Source organism: Saimiri boliviensis, chromosome 2, assembly GCF_048565385.1.
Source record: "Saimiri boliviensis isolate mSaiBol1 chromosome 2, mSaiBol1.pri, whole genome shotgun sequence".
NCBI lineage: Eukaryota > Metazoa > Chordata > Mammalia > Primates > Cebidae > Saimiri > Saimiri boliviensis.
In genome coordinates this window covers 83,435,236-83,453,645 of record NC_133450.1, presented here as the reverse complement: position 1 = coordinate 83,453,645, position 18,410 = coordinate 83,435,236, and the positions used below count along the sequence as shown (strand labels likewise).

The 18,410-nt window shown below is 43.9% G+C and overlaps 2 protein-coding genes across 4 annotated transcripts in view; one reads left to right on the top strand and one right to left on the bottom strand.

Annotated features, from left to right (window-relative positions):
* Window positions 1-209: 209 nt before the first annotated feature.
* On the bottom strand, window positions 210-12,652 carry LRRC57 (leucine rich repeat containing 57). Of its 2 annotated transcripts, none has more exons than XM_003928956.4 (6): window positions 12,571-12,652; window positions 12,229-12,334; window positions 11,984-12,122; window positions 11,147-11,415; window positions 8,687-8,872; window positions 210-7,094 (listed from the first exon to the last, which is right to left on the bottom strand). In XM_003928956.4, exons 2-6 carry the CDS (start codon window positions 12,310-12,312, stop codon window positions 7,053-7,055), a joined length of 720 nt encoding a protein of 239 aa, XP_003929005.1. In that variant the 5' UTR covers window positions 12,313-12,334; window positions 12,571-12,652; the 3' UTR covers window positions 210-7,052. The 2 variants fall into 2 exon arrangements, with proteins under 2 accessions (XP_003929005.1, XP_010337883.1); XM_010339581.3 differs by lacking the exon at window positions 12,571-12,652 and adding an exon at window positions 12,407-12,498.
* The window catches only part of HAUS2 (HAUS augmin like complex subunit 2), a 24,978-nt gene continuing 19,207 nt past the window's right edge, over window positions 12,640-18,410 (top strand). Inside the window, exon 1 of one of the 2 annotated variants that reach the window (XM_010339583.2) lies at window positions 12,640-12,742. Coding sequence is in view for 1 of the 2 variants with exons in the window: in XM_010339582.3 (XP_010337884.1) it covers window positions 12,756-12,848 (93 nt within the window). In the remaining variant the exon portion in view is untranslated. Of the gene's footprint in view, window positions 12,849-18,410 lie in introns of both variants that reach the window. The other variant, XM_010339582.3, reaches the window with a different exon arrangement.

Here is an 18,410-nt window from a genome sequence, read left to right as displayed (position 1 = left end):
ACAGCAAAGCTAATGGCGTCAACCTAAGTATCCATCAACAGATGAATGGATAAAGAAAATGTGGTATGTATATATACACATTATTCAGCCACAAAAAAGAATGAAATTCTATTGTTTGCAGTGACATGGATACACTGGAGGTGTATCCATGGAACTGGAGGTCATTGTGTTAAGTGAAATAATCTAGGCACAAAAGAAAATATTGCATGTTCTTATGTGTGAGCTAAAAAAATTTATTTCATGGAGGTAAAGAGTAGAATGATAGTTACTAGAGGCTGGGAAGGGGATGTACAGGGTAGGGGGATTAAGGAAGGTAGTTTAATGGGTGGATACAAACATACAGTTAGAAGGAATAAGTTTTAATGCTTGATAGCATAGTAGGGTGACTATACTTAACAACAATGTAAATTTCAAAATGGCTAGAAGATTTGAAATGTTCCCAACACAAATAAATGATAAATGAGATAATGAATAACATAAATATCCTGACTTGATTATACATTCTATGCATGTCTCAATATATCACGTTACCCCATAAATACAAATAAATATGTATTAAAAAATAGGAAAGTGAAAAAGGAAAAGTAAGTGGTTTATCTAAGTGCTGTTTTCTTTAGGTCACTCTTACCAAAAGTTTAGGTTATCCCAATTCCATTCCTAATCAGATTTTCTCAGATTGATACTCAAGTTTGTCATCTAGTCATTTAAAATTTATTATGTTTTCCATAAAGTAAAAGCAAGTTTATTTAAAAAGTAAAGGAATAAAAGAATGGCTACTCCATAGGCAGAACAGCCTATAATTATTACTTTTTTGGAGCCATAATCTCACTATGTTGCCCAGGCTGGCCTCAAACTCCTAAGTTCAAGGAATCCTCCAGCCTCAGGCATCCTCAATAGGTGGGACTATAGATGCCTGCCTCAGCCTGGCTCCATTTTTTATCCTTTTAATGTCGTGTCCACTCCAAGCTTTCTATTTCAATACAACTTGTAAAATTCTACTTTCACGCCTTACGGATAAGATAAATGGCATGATTTACTGAGTGCTTACTCTGTCATGGCCACTATGCTAAGTGCTTCTATATAGTTTTTTGCAATGTACCTGAGAGGTAGGAGCTATTCCCTGTATTTACAAGTGAGACGAAATTGCACAAATTCATAAAACTAATAAATGACAGACTGGATTCAAATGGATCTTTCTGACTCCAGGACCCATGACCTTAATATATGACACTGCCTTCCAAACCAAGCTATAAAAAATTTAGGTGACTCGGGCTGGATGTGGTGGCTCACACCTGTAATCCCAGCACTTTGGAAGGTAAGGCAGGAGGATTGCTTGATCCCCAAGAGTTTGAGGCCAGCCTGGGGAACAGAACAATACCTCATCTCATGAAAAAATTAAAAATTAGCTGAGTGTGGTGGCACATACCTGACCTGTAGTCCCAGCTACTCAAGAGGCTGAGGTGGGAGGAGACAGCTTGAGCCCAGGAGTTCAAGGCTTCAGTGAGCTGTGATCACACCACTGCACTTTAGCCTGGGCAATAGAGCAAGAGCATGTCTCAAAAAATATATGTAGGCTGGGTGCGGTGGCTCATGCCTGTAATCCCAGCACTATGGGAGGCCAAGGTGGGCGGATCACCTGAGGACGGGAGATGAAGACGAGGCTGGCCAACATGGTGAAACCCCATCTCTACTACAAATACAAAAATTAGCCAAGCATGGTGGTGGGCGCCTGTAATCCCAGCTATTCGGGAGGCTGAGATAGGAAAATCACTTGGATCCGGGAGGTGGAGGTTGCAGAGAGCTGAGATTGCACTACTGCACTCCAGCCTAGGTGACACAGAGAGACTCCATCTCAAAAAAAAAAAAAAAAAAAAAAAAAAAAATTAGATGACTTAAAGCCAGGCAGTGGCTCACGCCTGTAATCTCAACACTTTGGGAGGCCAAGATGGGAGGATGATTTGAGCCCAGGAGTTCAAGGCTAGCCCAAACTAACCTACTAAGTCAAACTAGAATCCGAGTCTAGACCACAAGCTGGTCTACTTGATTATCTCGTATGTCCATCTAAATCTTGTTTGCTATAACTTTGGGCATATTACTGTATATAGCCCTTGCTCTCAAATAGTTCAGTCTATTGCAAAAGATAAATACAGAATGTGAGAAGTGCTGTAGTAATAGGTGGGTGAACAGTTAATTCAGCTTAAACTCAGTAAAGAGGCTTAGAGGTAGAGAATCAGGATGTTAATTAAGAGAGGGCAGGCTGGGCTTATTGGCTCATGCCTGTAATCCCAGCATTTTGGGAGGCCAAGGCAGTGGATCACCTGAGGTCAGGAGTTTGAGACCAGCCTGACCAACATGGTGAAACCCCGTCTCTGCTAAAAATACAAAAAATTAGCCAGGTATGGTGGTGGGTGCCTGTAATCCCAGCTACTGGGGAGGCTGAGGCAGGGGAATTGCATAAACCTGGGAGGCAGAGGTTGCAGTGAGCCAAGATTGAGCCATTGCAGTCTGGCCTGGGTGAAAGAATGAGATTTCATCTCAAAAAAAGAAAAGAGGGCCGGGTGTGGTGGCTCAAGCCTGTAATCCCAGCACTTTGGGAGGTCGAGGCAGGTGGATCATGAGGTCAAGAGATCGAGACCATCCTGGTCAACATGGTGAAACCCCGTCTCTGCTAAAAATACAAAAAATTAGCTGGGCATGGTAGTGCGTGCCTGTAATCCCAGCTACTCAGGAGGCTGAGGCAGGAGAATTGCCTGAACCCAGGAGTCGGAGGTTGCAGTGAGCCGAGATCGTGCCATTGCACTCCAGCCTGGGTAACAAGAGCGAAACTCTGTCTCAAAAAAAAAAAAAAAAGAAAGAAAAGAAAAAAAAAGGCATTCCCGACTGAGTGAACAATACAGTTGGCCCTATGTATCCATGGATTCCACATCTGTGGATGCAACTACAGATAAGAAATATTTGAGGGGGAAAATGCCTCAAAATTCCAAAAAACAAAACTTGAATTTGGCATCAAATACTGTGTCGAATCTATGCAAATGATGTGTAGGCATCATATTAGGTATTATAAGTAAACTAGAGACGATTTAGAGTATCAGGAAGATACCATGTCATTTTGTGTAAGGGACTTGAGCATCATGGATTTGGTATCCATGAATGTCCTGAAACCAGTCCTCCATGGACACTGAGGGACAAGCTGTATAAAGGGAGTTAGAGGATAGGGATTCCAATGTGGGTTTAGACAGTAGAATAATCTGATATGGGTGGGCAGGCAATGAGAGTGAAGGAAGGGAAGTAATCTGGGTTCAAGTTGTGAAGGCTGGTAGTTGCTGATTCTGATTAAGAGTGTGAATTAAACTCCAATTAATAATTAAATGGAAACATTTACATTGTTAAATGTGCAAGTTGTGGCTGGGCAAGGTGGCTTACACCTGTAATCCCAGCACTTAGGGAGGCCAAAGCGAGTGGATCACCTGAGGTCAGGAGACCAGCCTGGCCAACATGATGGAACACCTTCTCCGCTAAAAATACAAAAATTTAGCAGGGCATGGTGGCGCGCACCTGTAGTAGCAGCTACTCAAGAGGCTGAAGCACAAGAATAGCTTGAACCTGAGAGGCAGAGGTTGCAGTGAGCCGAGATTGTGTCTGAGTGACAGCCTGAGTGACAGAGTGAGACTCTGTCTCAAAAAATAAAAAGTGTAAGTTCTGATTTATTGATAAAATACTTAGAGAAATGTTAATTGTCCAGTAGATCAATAAGATTAGGCACTTTGGGAGGCCAAAGCGGGTGGATTACAAGGTCAGGAGTTTGAGACCAGCCTGGTCAATGTGGTGAAACCTCAGCTCTACTAAAAAAAAAAAAAAAAAATGCAAAAACTAGCTGGGCATGGTAGCAGATGCCTGTAGTCTCAGCTACCAGGAGGCTGAGGCAGGAGAATCTCTTGAATCTGGGAGGTGGAGGTTGCAGTGAGATGAAATTGTGTCATTGCACTCCAGCCTGGGCAACAAAGCGAGACTCCATCTCTTTATTTTTTTTTTGAGACGGAGTTTCACTCTTGTTACATCTCAAAAAAAAAAAAAAAAAAAAAAAAAAAGTAATAAACTAAACACTAAAATTTAGAAAAAACAAAACTCCTCAATTGCTACCGATAAACTAGTACCCCTGTAGCTCTTCCAAAGTGAGAAACAGAAGATGACATATGGGCGGCTGGGTGTGGTGGTTCCCACCTCTAATCCCAGCACTTTGGGAAGCCAAGGTGGGTGGAGTGCCTGAGGCCAGAAGTTCAAGATCAGTCTGTCTCTACTAAAAACACAAAAATGGGGCCGGGCGCGGTGGCTCAAGCCTGTAATCCCAGCACTTTGGGAGGCCGAGGCGGGTGGATCACGAGGTCGAGAGATGGAGACCAACCTGGTCAACATGGTGAAACCCCGTCTCTACTAAAAATACAAAAAATTAGCTGGGCATGGTGGTGCATGCCTATAATCCCAGCTATTCAGGAGGCTGAGGCAGGAGAATTGCCTGAACCCAGGAGGCGGAGGTTGCGGTGAGTAGAGATCGCGCCATTGCACTCCAGCCTGGGTAACAAGAGTGAAACTCCATCTCAAAAACAAAAAAACAAAAAAACAAAAACACAAAAATGGGCCAGGCGTGGTGACTCACACCTGTAATCCCAGCACTTTGGGAGGCCGAGGCGGGTGGATCACGAGGGCAGGAGTTTAAGACCAGTCTGGCCAACATGGTGAAACCCCGTCTCTACTAAAAATACAAAAATTAGCTGGGTGTGGTGGCGCGTGCCTGTAGTCCCAGCTACTCCTGAGGCTGAGGCAGGAGAATTGCCTACACCTGGGAGGTGGTGGTTGCAGTGAGCCGAGATCACGCCACTACACTCCAGCCTGGCACCTGGTGACAGAGCAAGACTCTGTCTCAAAAAAAGAAAAAACAAAAACCAAGATAAACCAATTACTCAGGAAACTGAGGCACGCAAATCACTTGAACACAGGAGGTGGAGGTTGCAGTGAACTAAGATTGTGCCACGGTGCTCCTGCCTGGGTGAGAGTGAGATTCTGTCTCAAAAAAGAAGGTAAGTAATATATGAGAAAAAGAGAATACCTAGACCAGATTTATGTCAGAAAGATTTTTTCAGAGATTAAATAGTAGGTTTGTGTGATTTCTTGACTTAACGGATAAGCTAGGTTTAATCATTATCGAGAACTCTTGATATATAGTTAGTAATAGCTTTGTAGCTAAGATAAGCCCAGAAAATGACCAAAATGGTAGCTTTCTAAATGTTCAAGGTAATGACAACCTGAAATCCTCTACCTTTGTACCTTCACAGTCTCTTAATAAGCATAGTCCTAGTACCATAAAATGTTTATGTCACATGAAGGTATTTCACAACTTACACAAAGAACATGAGTATGAAACATGTCTTCCTAATCCATTTATAGGTTAAAGTTCTCCTGTCCTCCTTCTTTAAAAGATTAACCTTGCTTCCAGCCAAAGATCATTAAAAATTAAGAATTCTTTATTTAGTATATTCTCTCACTCAGAGAGTAAGCTTGATAAACACAGATTGTTTTAAAATATTATAGTAATGGTTTATTGGTAGGTAATTTGGTTAGCAGAATTATAAATACAAAAAGGGAAAAGTTACCAGATATAAGACATTATTTCTAACTAATCTTGAGCAAAACCTTGATTATTAAAATCGCTTTTATCTTACAAGTGTTGCATATAGTTTTAGCTCTTCAGGGTCCTCTACCAATAAGGCACCTGCAATAGTAAAGAATTTGCTACTGCAGCCTTGGAGAGCATTTTTTGGAGGTCTGTTGGTGCTTCTCTTGACAAAGTGCGCATTTTTTTTCTTTTCTGAAGATAGAGTCTTGCTCTGTTGCCCAGAGCTGGCATGCAATGGCGCAATGTCGGCTTACTGCAACCACTGGCTCCTGGGTTCAAGCAATTCTCCTGCCTCAGCCTCCTGAGTAACTGGGATTACAAGCGCATGCTACCATGCCAGGATAATTTTTGTATTTTTCATAGACATGGGGTTTCACTGTGTTGGCCAGGCTGGTCTCAAACTCCTGACCTCATGATCCACTCGCCTTGGCCTCACAAAGTGCTGGGATTACAGGCATGAGCCACCATACCCAGCCAACAAAGCACACTTAAAAAAAATTATTTTTTAATTTTTTAAATTTGAGACAGAGTATCACTCTGTCCCCCACACTGGAGTGCAGTGGCACAATCTCATCTCACTGCAACCTCTGCCTCCTGGATTCAAGCAATTCTCCTGTCTCAGCCTCCCAAGTAGGTGGGATTACAAGCATGCACCACCACACCCAGCTAATTTTTGTATTTTTAGTAGAGATGGGGTTTCATCATGTTGCCCACACTAATCTTGAACTCCTGGCTTCAAGTGAGCCACCCGCCTTGGCCTCCCAAAGTTCTGGGATTACAGGCATGAACCACCATGCCTGGCCCAAAGTGTACTTTTAATCAAGACAAACAGTCACATATTCATTTCCATCCTAAAGTCCTAGTATAAAAACTGTGATTGAACTGATGGACTAGAATAAAAATAATAAATCCTGAGATCCATGCCAGCCTCTCATAAATTATTTGAATTTCATAAAAATATGAAGTGTTAACACAAAGATGGAATGGCAACTGACTTTATGAAAGCTCACACATTGAAACTAAACAAAATCTCAAGCTGTGGTGTGGAGCTATTCTGTTACCAGGCAGCACCCCCTCACCATATAAATAGCAGTTAGCTACTGGTTTCTTAAAGCCACACTAATGATGGTTTTGAAGATCAACTTTGTCTATTGCCCCACTCGTGGCTTAAAATGGAAGACTTCTCCTGTCTCCTGATCCTTTTTCTTTTAGCTTATTTGAGAAGAACCCTGAAAGAAGAAAGATCATTGAGTGAAATATAATCTCCTGGAGTATCATCTCCTTACTGTAGATACCCCTGACAGGAGGCTCTGATTCAGCCACATTCCAACAGAGCTTCTAAATCAGTATCCTGTAAAGGTTTCCATAGTCCTGGAGAACTTCATGCAAACTTCTTCTTGGTGGCTGTGAACCTCTCCATGTACTAAAAAACATGAAAGAATATATAAGGGATATTTTGGCATGAGCAAATAAATGTAAGTGTAACTATTTGTTACTTATTTCTTCATTTTGGTTTTTATTGGAAATGGTCTTTCACTTCCTACAAAATATAACTGCTGTAAATGCACATTTAAGTACCTAGTTTTGGCCAGACACAGTGGCTCACACTTGTAATCTCAACACTTTGGAAGGCCAAGGTAGGTTGATGGCTTCAGCCTAGGAGTTTGAGACCAGCCTGGGCAATATGGTGAAACCCTATCTCTACCAAAAATAGAAAAATTAGTCAGGCATGGTGGTGCCTGTAGTCTCAGCTAATCGGAGAGTTGAGGTGGGAGGATCACTTGAGCTGAGATCATGCCACTGCACTCCAGCCTGGTGACAGAGCGAGACTTTGTCTCCAAATAAAAAATAAAAATAGGCTGGGCGTTGTGATTCATGCCTGTAATCCCAGCACTTTGGAAGGCTGAGGCACTCAGATCATGAGGTCAGGAGATGGAGACCATCCTGGCTAACATGATGAAACCCTGTCTCTAATAAAAATACAAAAAATTAGCTGGGTATGGTGGTACCTGCCTATAGTCCCAGCTACTCGGGTGGCTGAGGCAGGAGAATTGCTTGCACCCAGGAGGCAGAGGTTGCAGTGAACTGAAACTGTGCCACTGCACTCCAGCCTGGGAGGCAGAGTGAGATTCCGTTTCAAAAAATAAATAAAAAGCACGTAGGGCAATGGCTCATGCCTGTAAACCCAGCACTTTGGGAGGCTGTGGCAGGTGGATCACTTGAGCTCAGGAGTTTGAGACCAGCCTGGGAAATGTGGTGAAACCCTGTCTCTACAAAAATCAGCGAGGCATACTGGCACATGACTGTGGTCCCAGCTACTAGACGGGTTGAGGCATGAGAATTGCTTGAGCCTGGGAGATGGAAGTTGAGGCGTTGAGATGTGAGCTGAGATTGCACCACAGGACTCCAGCCTGGGTGATAGAATGAGACTATGTCTCAAAAAAAAAAAAAGTACATAGTTAAAAAAAAAATTTTGTTTTTTATATTAACAGGAAACATCAAAAGACAAAGATGGGCTGGGTGCAGTGGCTCACGCTTGTAATCCCAGCACTTTGGGAGGCTGAGGCGGGTGAATAATGAGGTCAGGATTTCAAGACCATCCTGGCCAACATGGTGAAACCCCGTCTCTACCAAAATAAAAGAGTTAGCTGGGTGTGGTGGTGCACGCCTGTAGTCCCAGCTACTCGGGAAGCTGACGCAGGAGAATCACTTGAATCTGGGAGGCGGAGGTTGTAGTGAGCTGAAATTGTGCCACTGCACTCCAGCCTGGCGACAGACTAAGACTCCATCTCAAAAATAAATAAATAAATAAAAAGACAAAGATGGTTTACAATAAGCTGTCTATACAGAAAAAGTCATCTTGGTGTAATACGATTAAACCGATTCTTTAAATCTACTTCCAAAATGGGGAAGAACAAATCCTGTTGACATTAGCTATAAACATTTATGTGAATTACTTCACCAATGTTTTCTCTGGGGTAGTGCCTAGAAATGCAGAAGTATATTAATTCATACCTTATCATAGCCCTCCAGTTCTCGAAGTTTCTTTATTTCAAAAAGATTGCCTTCCACAGCAAGCAGACAGATCTGGGAATCACTGAGGATGCTCTGTGGAAGCATGCTGAGCTCAAGACAATTCTCTTCCAGGCGAAGAATTTTAAGGCGTGGACAACAAGATATCTTTACTGAGATCTGAGATATCTATTGAATAACCACAAAAGAATAACAGGAGAAAGCATAAGCACTATATTGGTTACTTTTAGTACATTAAAACAAAACAAAAAATCTTTACTTGACTATTTGTTCTAGTTTTCCCTTCTTTCACCACCTCCATTTTCTCACTGCCTACTCACTCCAGAAGCTTCTGTTATCTAGCTTCTGCTACTACGCCCCCACTTAAAAGAAATGCTTTTATGAAGGTCACCAGTGGCTTTTTGGGAACAAAATTTTCTGATGATAAAAGCATTGTATGTTCATTATAGAAAAGTTGAGAATCACATATTTAAAGAAAAAAGTTTACCTGGAAGCCACGACCCAGAAATAACCGTCATAAACACTGTGGTATATTTACTGCCAATATTTTATGTGTACATAGATACTGACCAATTTGCTACCAAATTCAAGGATCTATCATCCTTAGTCCCTTTTGCATTTAACTATCTATCCCTTCCTTCAAACCCCTTCTTTTTGTCCTTTTTGGCTTTTCTATCTTTCGGATTATTCCTCACTTTCTGGCTTCTCTTGTTTTTGCAGGCATCTTTCAAGTGCTGTCCCTAATACTTCTTATGTCATCTTCTCTCTAAACTTTTCCTAGAAAGCTCATTCATTAAAGTCCATCACTTTCGTTACGACCTCAAGATCTGTATCTACACTCTTTTTTTTTTTTTTTTTTTTTTTGAGACGGAGTTTCACCCTTGTTACCCAGGCTGGAGTGCAATGGCGCGATCTCGGCTCACCGCAACCTCCGCCTCCTGGGGTCAGGCAATTCTCCTGCCTCAGCCTCCTGAGTAGCTGGGATTACAGGCATGCGCCACCACGCCCAGCTAGTTTTTTTGTATTTTTAGTAGAGACGGGGTTTCACCATGTTGACCAGGATGGTCTCGATCTCTCGACCTCGTGATCCACCCGCCTCGGCCTCCCAGAGTGCTGGGATTACAGGCTTGAGCCACCGCGCCCGGCCATCTACACTCTTATGTCTACTCCGCTCCCCTGTCTCCAACTTTCAGGAATACATTTCCATTTACAAGATTCAACACAGACAATTCAGCATGTCCATTCTCAATAGCACCATTGTTCCTTTAGGCCCTCAAGCTCAATACCAAGCAATTGTCTTTGATTCACTCTTTTGCCCTTTAAATACTAAAAGTCACCAAATTCTTTGATTCTGCCTAGTATCATCTCAGATCATCAGTTATTAGAAATTACGACAACTTATTAACAATGCAAGTTCTCAGACATCATCCCAGATGTACCGGATCAGAAACACTGAGATTAGGGGCTAGTGATCTCTTTAAACAAGCTTTTCTTGTTATTCTGACGGATACTAAAGTCAGATAACCACTGCATAAAGGCAGAAGCAGAGGTTAATGTGGAGCAAATCCTCAGCTAATACTTGCTGCTTAACTGATTCAGTTTTTTTCCCCCAAAAAGCTCTATAACGTAGAAGAATATCCACTTAAGGTAAAAAACATGAGGCCAATCCCTCAAAGATAGACTGCATTTCATCATGATGTAAAATCACTACAATCTAGAAAAGTAATAAAGTGCCTACTTTAATGGACCATGCAGATCTAGAAGTACAGACACTAGAAAACTAAAGGCTATTCAGTCTCACAGTTTTTAATATTTCATCACTTGTGCCTTTATGCCTAGACAAGAATCTTTGGATTGGTTTTCCAGACAAATACTAATTGAAAGCTTCCAGGGTAATGGAAACAAATTTCAAATATTATGATTAAAGCTGTTGAACAGTGAAATGAGCTATCTCCAGAAAGCCTATCAATTAATGTTCTTCAGCAAAAGCAGAAGACACACTTAACAAAGATGTCAAAATGCCCCACAAAATGAAAAACAAAACTGAATTACCTCTGACCCCCACTCTGAGAACCTCAATTTATGCCTCATTTCCACACTATATTCCTAACATAGCTCCTGGCTAGCTGATTAGGGACATATTTGAGAAGGATTTGAAGAGTTCTTCAAGATTTGTGATACAGTAGTTTAACTATTGAAATGATCTCTCCTTGTTACGTACTTTACTCTTCCAAAAACACCTACCCAACAAAAACATCCAGCGTCTCAACTAAGTCCATGGCACACTGCGCTTTTAAATTAGTTCAGCCTATAAAAGAAACCTCTCATCTAGCCTCTGACACTTAGTTCTACGATGGCAGTTTAGGAAACAAGAGGTTAAGAGGTTATCAGGAGACCATAAACCCACACATATGCTGTAGATAAAAACCTTAAGCTCTAGACCTGATTCTGGTTGAGGTTGAGTTCGATGACCTGTAGCTCTCCCACTGTGTCAGGTATACTTCGAATCTGGTTCTTAGAGAGATCCACCACATCCAGGTGCCGTAGGGTACAAAGTTGGGGAGGCAGTGCTCCCAGTTGGTTCCCAGAGAGGCTCAGGGTCTTCAGGGCAGCGAGTTGCCCAAAGGTAGACGGCAGCTCTCTCAGGTGATTGCTGTTTAGGCTTAATGTCTCTAGTTTTTTCAGACTGCATATCTCATCAGGCAGAACAGCTGGCAAAGAAAAAAGTTTTTTAAAACCTAAATCTGATAGAGCTGAAAATACCTCTGATGAAGTTTATTTATAGACTTTATGGCGGCCTGCCTCACCTCTTGTTAATATATGTAGAATTCCCACATATGCCATTGTTAGGTATTGCATTTTACCAACACAGTCTTTAGAAGGTGAAGGTGCCATCAAAATGCAGGAGAGCATTTGTGTATAACGGGCTCCTTTTGTAAAGAGGCTCAGGCACAATCCGACAGCAATTCTGTGAGATTTGGAAGATCCTCCCCTTCCCATTTCATCCCCAATTCCAAGTTAGGTAGCTTTGTTTACATTACATCCCCAAAATGTTCTTCCCTTTCAAGTCCAAATTAACCCACTAACAATTATTATAACACCCAAGGAGGCTCATAGATGTAATTACAAGAAGTAGAACGAAAGCTTCAAGGACTCCAGCATTCTGCAACTTGAGCCCTCCTGCACAGTTCATAACAAAACCAAAAATCAGCTTCTAAGAGAAAACCACCCCTGGTAACAGCTGATCACTAGCAAAAGCTTCCCAGGCAAGAGCCATACTCAGTTTGTTGTTGTTCAGGGAGAGGCTCTTCAGCAGAGTGAACTTTCCTATCAGCAAAGGCGGTAGGCTCTCGATCTTGTTGTTGGACAAGTCGATGGTTCTGAGATTGCTCGTCAGCTTCTGTAAGTCTGCGGGGAACTGGAGAAAGGAGTTCACAGCGTGGAGAATCCCACACCGATTAAGTTCGCCGCCCCCGCCGTCCCTCTTCCTTTAAGTTCCCAGGTCGTGTCCCGCCCAGTCTCACCTCGGTCAGCCCTCGGTCCTTAAGCTGAAAGACACCAGTTTTCTGCGCCGTTTCCACATGAGCGCGAAGGGCACTGTTTCCCATCCTACCGCCGCGGCTCAGGTTCCTGGGGGAAGGAAGCGCAGACGTCACCGCCCTATCCACCCCGTCCGCCTCCCCGAAGGGTCTCCGGCCCCACCTGTCATCTCCCGCCTATCCCTGGCTCCTGGGGGCCGAGCCTGGAGCGACAAGGAAGAAGGGGAAGAACAGACATCCCGACCACCAAGCCCTGCCGCCTTTGCAGCTGTGCGGGGGCCGGGCGCCTCTGGGAGCCTATGGAAGACCAGGGAGCCCCGGACTCGCCTCCCACCGCTCAGCTGCCGGACGGCTCCGCAGAGGAAGACCCAGGGCCCGCGGTAGCCGGGACGCGCTCCCCGGCTTAGTCCCGGGCGGGAACGCTCTGTGACGTCATCGAGCCGCGCCGCGCCGCGCGTTCCCTCTGCGTTCCCGCTCACTCCGGTTGCCTTCGCGGGAGGTGCGTCCGAGCTATGGCCACTGCCAATCCCTGGGACCCGGCATCCGCGCCTAATGGCGCTGGGCTAGTGCTTGGCCACTTAATAGCTTCGGGGATGGTCACTCAGGTGCGTGGAGGCGGCGGTGGTGTCATCAAGGGGTTGCCCACGGTGGCGACAGATTACCGCTGTGAGGTGGCGCTTCTGGCTGCGGGAGTGGTGAGGGTGCTGGTTGGGGACTGTACTAGAGTAATAGGAGTCCCTTCCAGGTGACAGCCACGACCGTTCTGCCATGGGTTCTTGGAAAGAGGGGATCTGAGATGGTGTTTAGGGTACTGTGTTTTGAGTGTCTGTAGGGTAAATTTTTGCCAGGCCCGTTTGTGGGAGATTAGACGGCTGTTACTGACCTTTCTTCCCCAGCCTGTAGTGTATGGCGAGGTTGGGAAATGCGGGAAGTTCTGCCCCTTGCAGAAAAAGCATTCCCAACAACGCTCGTTTGTGGAAAGTGTTGAATCTTACTTGGGGAGGGAGGTGCTGGGTAGAGAAGAGCGCCAGAAGCTCTTTTTTTTTTTTTTTTTTTTTGCTTCTTTAAAGGAAAAAAAGAAAAAAGAATTATTGGCAAAAAAGACCTTGGAATGTGAATGAAAGAAGAGATTAATTCTGAGAAGGAGAGAAAAGAGACCTTGACCTTATGAGTCATAGAGTGGCAGTTTTAGGTTGAGCAAGAAGAGCATGTCCAGGGGAAAAGACTCAATAGAGGGAGAAATTGAACATGTGAAGAAATAATGGAAAAGCAAGTTACAGAAGGGCATAGGGAAAGTAGGATCGAGGGCATTGAGAAAAATGGGGAAATAAATTTTGATATATAGAGGAAGCTGAGTAATTTCACTAAAAAGAAAACAGAAAAGTTAAACTGATCTGTCAAAATTAGCACTATATTAGCTGGCGTGGTGGCGTACACCTGTGGTCCCAACTACTTTTGAGGCTGAGATAGGAGGATGGCTTGAGCTCAGGAGATCAAGGTTGCAGTATGATGCAATCGGGCCACTGCCCTCAGCCTGGGCAACAGAGTGAGACCCTGTCTTAAAAAAAAAAAAAAAAAAAAAGGGGGCCGGGCGCGGTGGCTCAAGCCTGTAATCCCAGCACTTTGGGAGGCCGAGGCGGGTGGATCACGAAGTCAAGAGATCGAGACCGTCGTGGTGAACATGGTGAAACCCCGTCTCTACTAAAAATACAAAACATTAGCTGGGCATGGTGGCACGTGCCTGTAATCCCAGCTATTCAGGAGGCTGAGGCAAGAGAATTGCTTGAACCCAGGAGGCGGAGGTTGCGGTGAGCCGAGATCGTGCCATTGCACTCCAGCCTGGGTAACAAGAGCGAAACTCTGTCTCAAAAAAAAAAAAAAAAAAGCCGGGCGCGGTGGCTCACGCCTGTAATCCCAGCACTCTGAGAGGCCAAGGCGGGTGGATCATGAAGTCAAGAATCGAGACCATCCTGGTCAACATGGTGAAACCCCGTCTCTACAAAAAAATACAAAAATTAGCTGGGCGTGGTGGCACGCGCCTGTAGTCCAAGCTACTCGGGAGGCTGAGGCAGGAGAATTGCTTGAACCCTGGAGGCGGAGGTTACAGTGAGCCGAGATTGTGCCACTGCACTCCAGTCTGGCGCCTGGAGACAGAGTGAGACTCTCTCTCAAAAAAAAAAAAAGTGCTGTAAACATGATGGAAGATATATGGAAAGTATGTAACTTTTTATAGTTAGAAGAACATTAGAGACTCTAATACTTTACAGTCTTTTTTAATTTAAGAAACTAAGGCTTAAAAGACCAAGAAAAGCTGGGCGCGGTGGCTCAAGCCTGTAATCCCAGCACTTTGGGAGGCCGAGGCGGGTGGATCACGAGGTCGAGAGATCGAGACCATCCTGGTCAACATGGTGAAACCCCGTCTCTACTAAAAGTGCAAAAAATTAGCTGGGCATGGTGGCGCGTGCCTGTAATCCCAGCTACTCAGGAGGCTGAGGCAGGAGAATTGCCTGACCCCAGGAGGCGGAGGTTGTGGTGAGCCGAGATCGCGCCATTGCACTCCAGCCTGGGTAACAAGAGCGAAAACTCCGTCTCAAAAAAAAAAAAGACCAAGAAACTTGCCCATGGTCACTAGACTGTTGAACGAGAATTAGATCTTAGCACTCTCTCTTTTGACACATTGTATCCCCTTTCAAGATGAACTGTTACAAGAGGCTGTGATACTGTCTTTAAAGATTTTAAGCTTCTGTTAAATACCCAGTATCTGAGTGATAGGGGAGATTCAAGTGGTCCTACTTGACCGATTTTCCCAGGGGTGACCACAGCACTCCACGATTGAATCCTTCCTCCCTTCTTTCCTGTGGGTTTTTTGTTTGTTTTTGTTTATGTTTTGTTTTTTTCTTTTGAGACGGAATCTTGCTCCAGGCTGGAGTGCAATGGTGCAATCTTTGCTCACTGCACCCTCCACCTACCGGATTCAAGCGATTCTCATGCGTCAGCCTCCCAAGAAGCTGGGCTACAGGCACTTGCCACCATGCCCGCTAATTTTCATATTTTTAATAGAGACAGGATTTTGCCATGTTGGCCAGGCTAGTCTCGAATTCCTGAGTGCAGGTGATCCACCCACGTAGGCCTCCCAAAGTGTTGGGATTACAGGTGTGAGCCACTGCACCTGGTCTTTTTCTTCTCATCAGGTTACCTAGTACCCTCACTTGTATTGTCCAGTTCTCCTATCACAAAAGAGTTCGGCAAACTCATACTAGGAAACATTTTTGAAGGCTCATGCCTGTAATCCCAGCGCTTTGGGAGGCCGAGGCAAATGGATCATCTGAGGTCAGGAGTTGGAGATCAGCCTGGACAACATGGCGAAACCCAGTCTGTACTAAAGATATAAAAATTAGCCCTGTGTAGTGGTAAGCACCTGTAATCCCAGCTACTTGGGAAGCTGAGGCAGGAGAATTGCTTGAGCCCTGGAGGTGGAGGCTGCAGTGAGCAAAGATCGTGCCACTGCACTCCAGCCTGTGTGACACAGTGAGACCATGTCTCAAACAAAAACAAAAACAAACCCAACTTATAGTATCCTTCTAAAGAGTGTTGGTAGGAAATATAAATGCCTAAACCAAAGGAGTGAGGCACTGGTGAGAGAATTTTAGGCACTGATGGGTGTGAACTCTTTTTTGGGGGTGGTGGTTGTTTTGGGGAGTATCTACTATCTCAACATTAGACAGTTACTGGTTTTACATACAGTTAAGATGTGCCACTCTATAGCTCCCTTATGTAGTCTGACAACATTACTACACTGCTAATCCCCGTGAGGGAGCTACTTACAGACTTGTACCTTGGTTTTACTTTAAGCAAACTTTGTACATAAAAACCTTTATCTTTTTTTTGTTTGTTTCTTTGTGTTTTGTTTTCTGAGACAGAGTCTCGCTGTGTCACCCAGACTGGAGTACAGTGGTGCAATTTTGGCTCACTGCAACCTCAACCTCCGGGGTTTAAGCGATTCTCCTGCCCTCAGCTTCCTGATAGGGGGCACCACCATGCTCGGCTAATTTTTTTTTTTGTATTGTTAGTAGAGACGGGGTTTCACCATCTTGGTCAGGCTGGTCTCGAACGCCTGACCTCAAATGATCCACTCTGCCTCCGCCCCGCAAAGTGCTAAGATTGCAGGCATGAGCCATCACGCCCAGCCAAAAACCTTTTCCTATTAGGATTTAGCATTGATTCTTTCAAAATGATTTGTCACATCATCCCTTTAAACAGCCTATCCCTTTAGTGCACTTTATTTTTTGTGCATTAAAAATTAAGACTGTTAGGCCAGGCGTGGTGGCTCAAGCCTGTAATCCCAGCACTTTGGGAGGCCGAGGCGGGTGGATCACGAGGTCAAGAGATCGAGACCATGCTGGTCAACATGGTGAAACCCCGTCTCTGCTAAAAATACAAAAAATTAGCTGGGCATGGTGGCACATGCCTGTAATCCCAGCTACTCAGAAGGCTGAGGCAGGAGAATTGCCTGAACCCAGGAGGCGGAGGTTGCAGTGAGCCGAGATCGCGCCATTGCACTCCAGCCTGGGTAACAAGAGCTAAATTCCGTCTCGAAAAAAAAAAAAAAATTAAAACTGTTAACTTCCTGTTGGCAAGGATTTTTAAAAAATTGAGTGACTCCTAAAATTGTGATTTGATACAGATTTCTAGAAAACATAGCTTGTTTGAACTTTCTTTTGTTTCAGTCCATTAGAGAGTGATTTGGAGAAAGAAAGGTAGGGCTCTCTGTAGGATAATGGGATACTGCTTTAGTTTATTCCCCTAGGGACTGCTTTAGTGGCCTTACATTCTCGATATTTATCTGGCAGATGTGAGTGAGTCTTGGAGTCTTGACCAAAGCTTCATCATTGCTTATTGGCAATTAATAAGATAAGAAGCTGGACCTACCAAAAAAATCCACAGCATCTAGTGATTCTATTTTCTTAACCTGTGTTCTACCCTCCTCTGCACCTCCCCTTCCATTTGAGAGCCTCTGCTCTTAACTTCTCTGCTATGCTGCCTCCCTTTTAATGTCCCTCAGCAAGAATTCAGTATAAAAAGGAAGGGATAGGAAAAAGAAGAAAGGGTGCCCACAGATGACAAATTTATATATAAATATGGTGTACAGTGTTATCAGGATTTTGTTTGTTTTGAGACGGAGTTCCACTCTTGTTGCCCAGCCTGGAGTGCCGTGGCACTATCTTGGCTCACTGCAACCTCCAGCTCCCAGATTCAAGCCATTCTTCTGCCGCAGCCTCTTGAGTAGCTGGTATTACAGGCACACACCACCACACCTGGCTAATTTTTTTTTAATTGGATTTTTAGTTGAGACATGGTTTCACCATGTTGGCCAGAATGGTCTCAAACTCCTGGCCTCAGGTGATTTGCCTGCCTTGGCCTCCCAAAGTGCTGGGATTACAGGTGTGAGCCACCACGCCTGGCCATTATCAGGATTTTTATATTAAGTGTAAAGGTTCTGGATTTCAGCTGCTTCTTGTACCTAGCAACAGAATAAACAGAAATACCATGAATTTCTCAGGATCCTTTCATATTCAGGGTTCTTTTGCCCTCTGTGGCATGTAATAGCAATACATAATAAGAGTAGCTAAAGGAAAAGACTTTTCTGTATTTCCCAATCCCTGATGCTTTTTTCTTTTCTTTTTTTTTATGTGTTAGTAAGTCTCAATCCTCAAGTAGTTATAATTTCTATTTATTATAGAAAATAAGCCTTAGCGTCCTAAAGTGCAGGGATTACAGTTGTGAGCCACTGCACTTGACCCTCTTTCTTTCTTCTCTCCTTTTTGGCTATCTGCTTCTTAATCATTCTTATTTTTCTTCTGGTTTCTCTTGCATGTTCTTAGCCAAGCACCATTAGCCTATTGTTGAACCTGTTTACTAGTTAGCCAAATACACAACTAAGGTTAGTGTATAAGCATGGAGAGAGGGAGATATACCAGGGAGTGAGTTGGTTACAATGTGATAAATTGTAGAAAGTGTTTTACTTTCATTTACCTCCTAACCGAGACGTAACAGAAAGAAAAAAGGGCCAGGCTGATATGATGGAAAGGCAGTGGGTTAGATGTGTTCTCATGTCTACCCTGGCACACATTGGCAGTGTGAAGTTGGAGTAATACTTTCCTGGTTCT

Coding starts and splice junctions, on each gene's coding strand:
- LRRC57 (XM_003928956.4), bottom strand. CDS start 12,312: ATGGGAAACAGTGCCCTTCGCGCTCATGTGGAAACGGCGCAGAAAACT. Junction 8,873..11,146: donor TCAACCTCAACCAGAATCAG/GTCTAGAGCTTA, acceptor GTTATTCAATAG/ATATCTCAGATCTCAGTAAA. Junction 7,095..8,686: donor AACTGGAGGGCTATGATAAG/GTATGAATTAAT, acceptor CATGTTTTTTAG/TACATGGAGAGGTTCACAGC.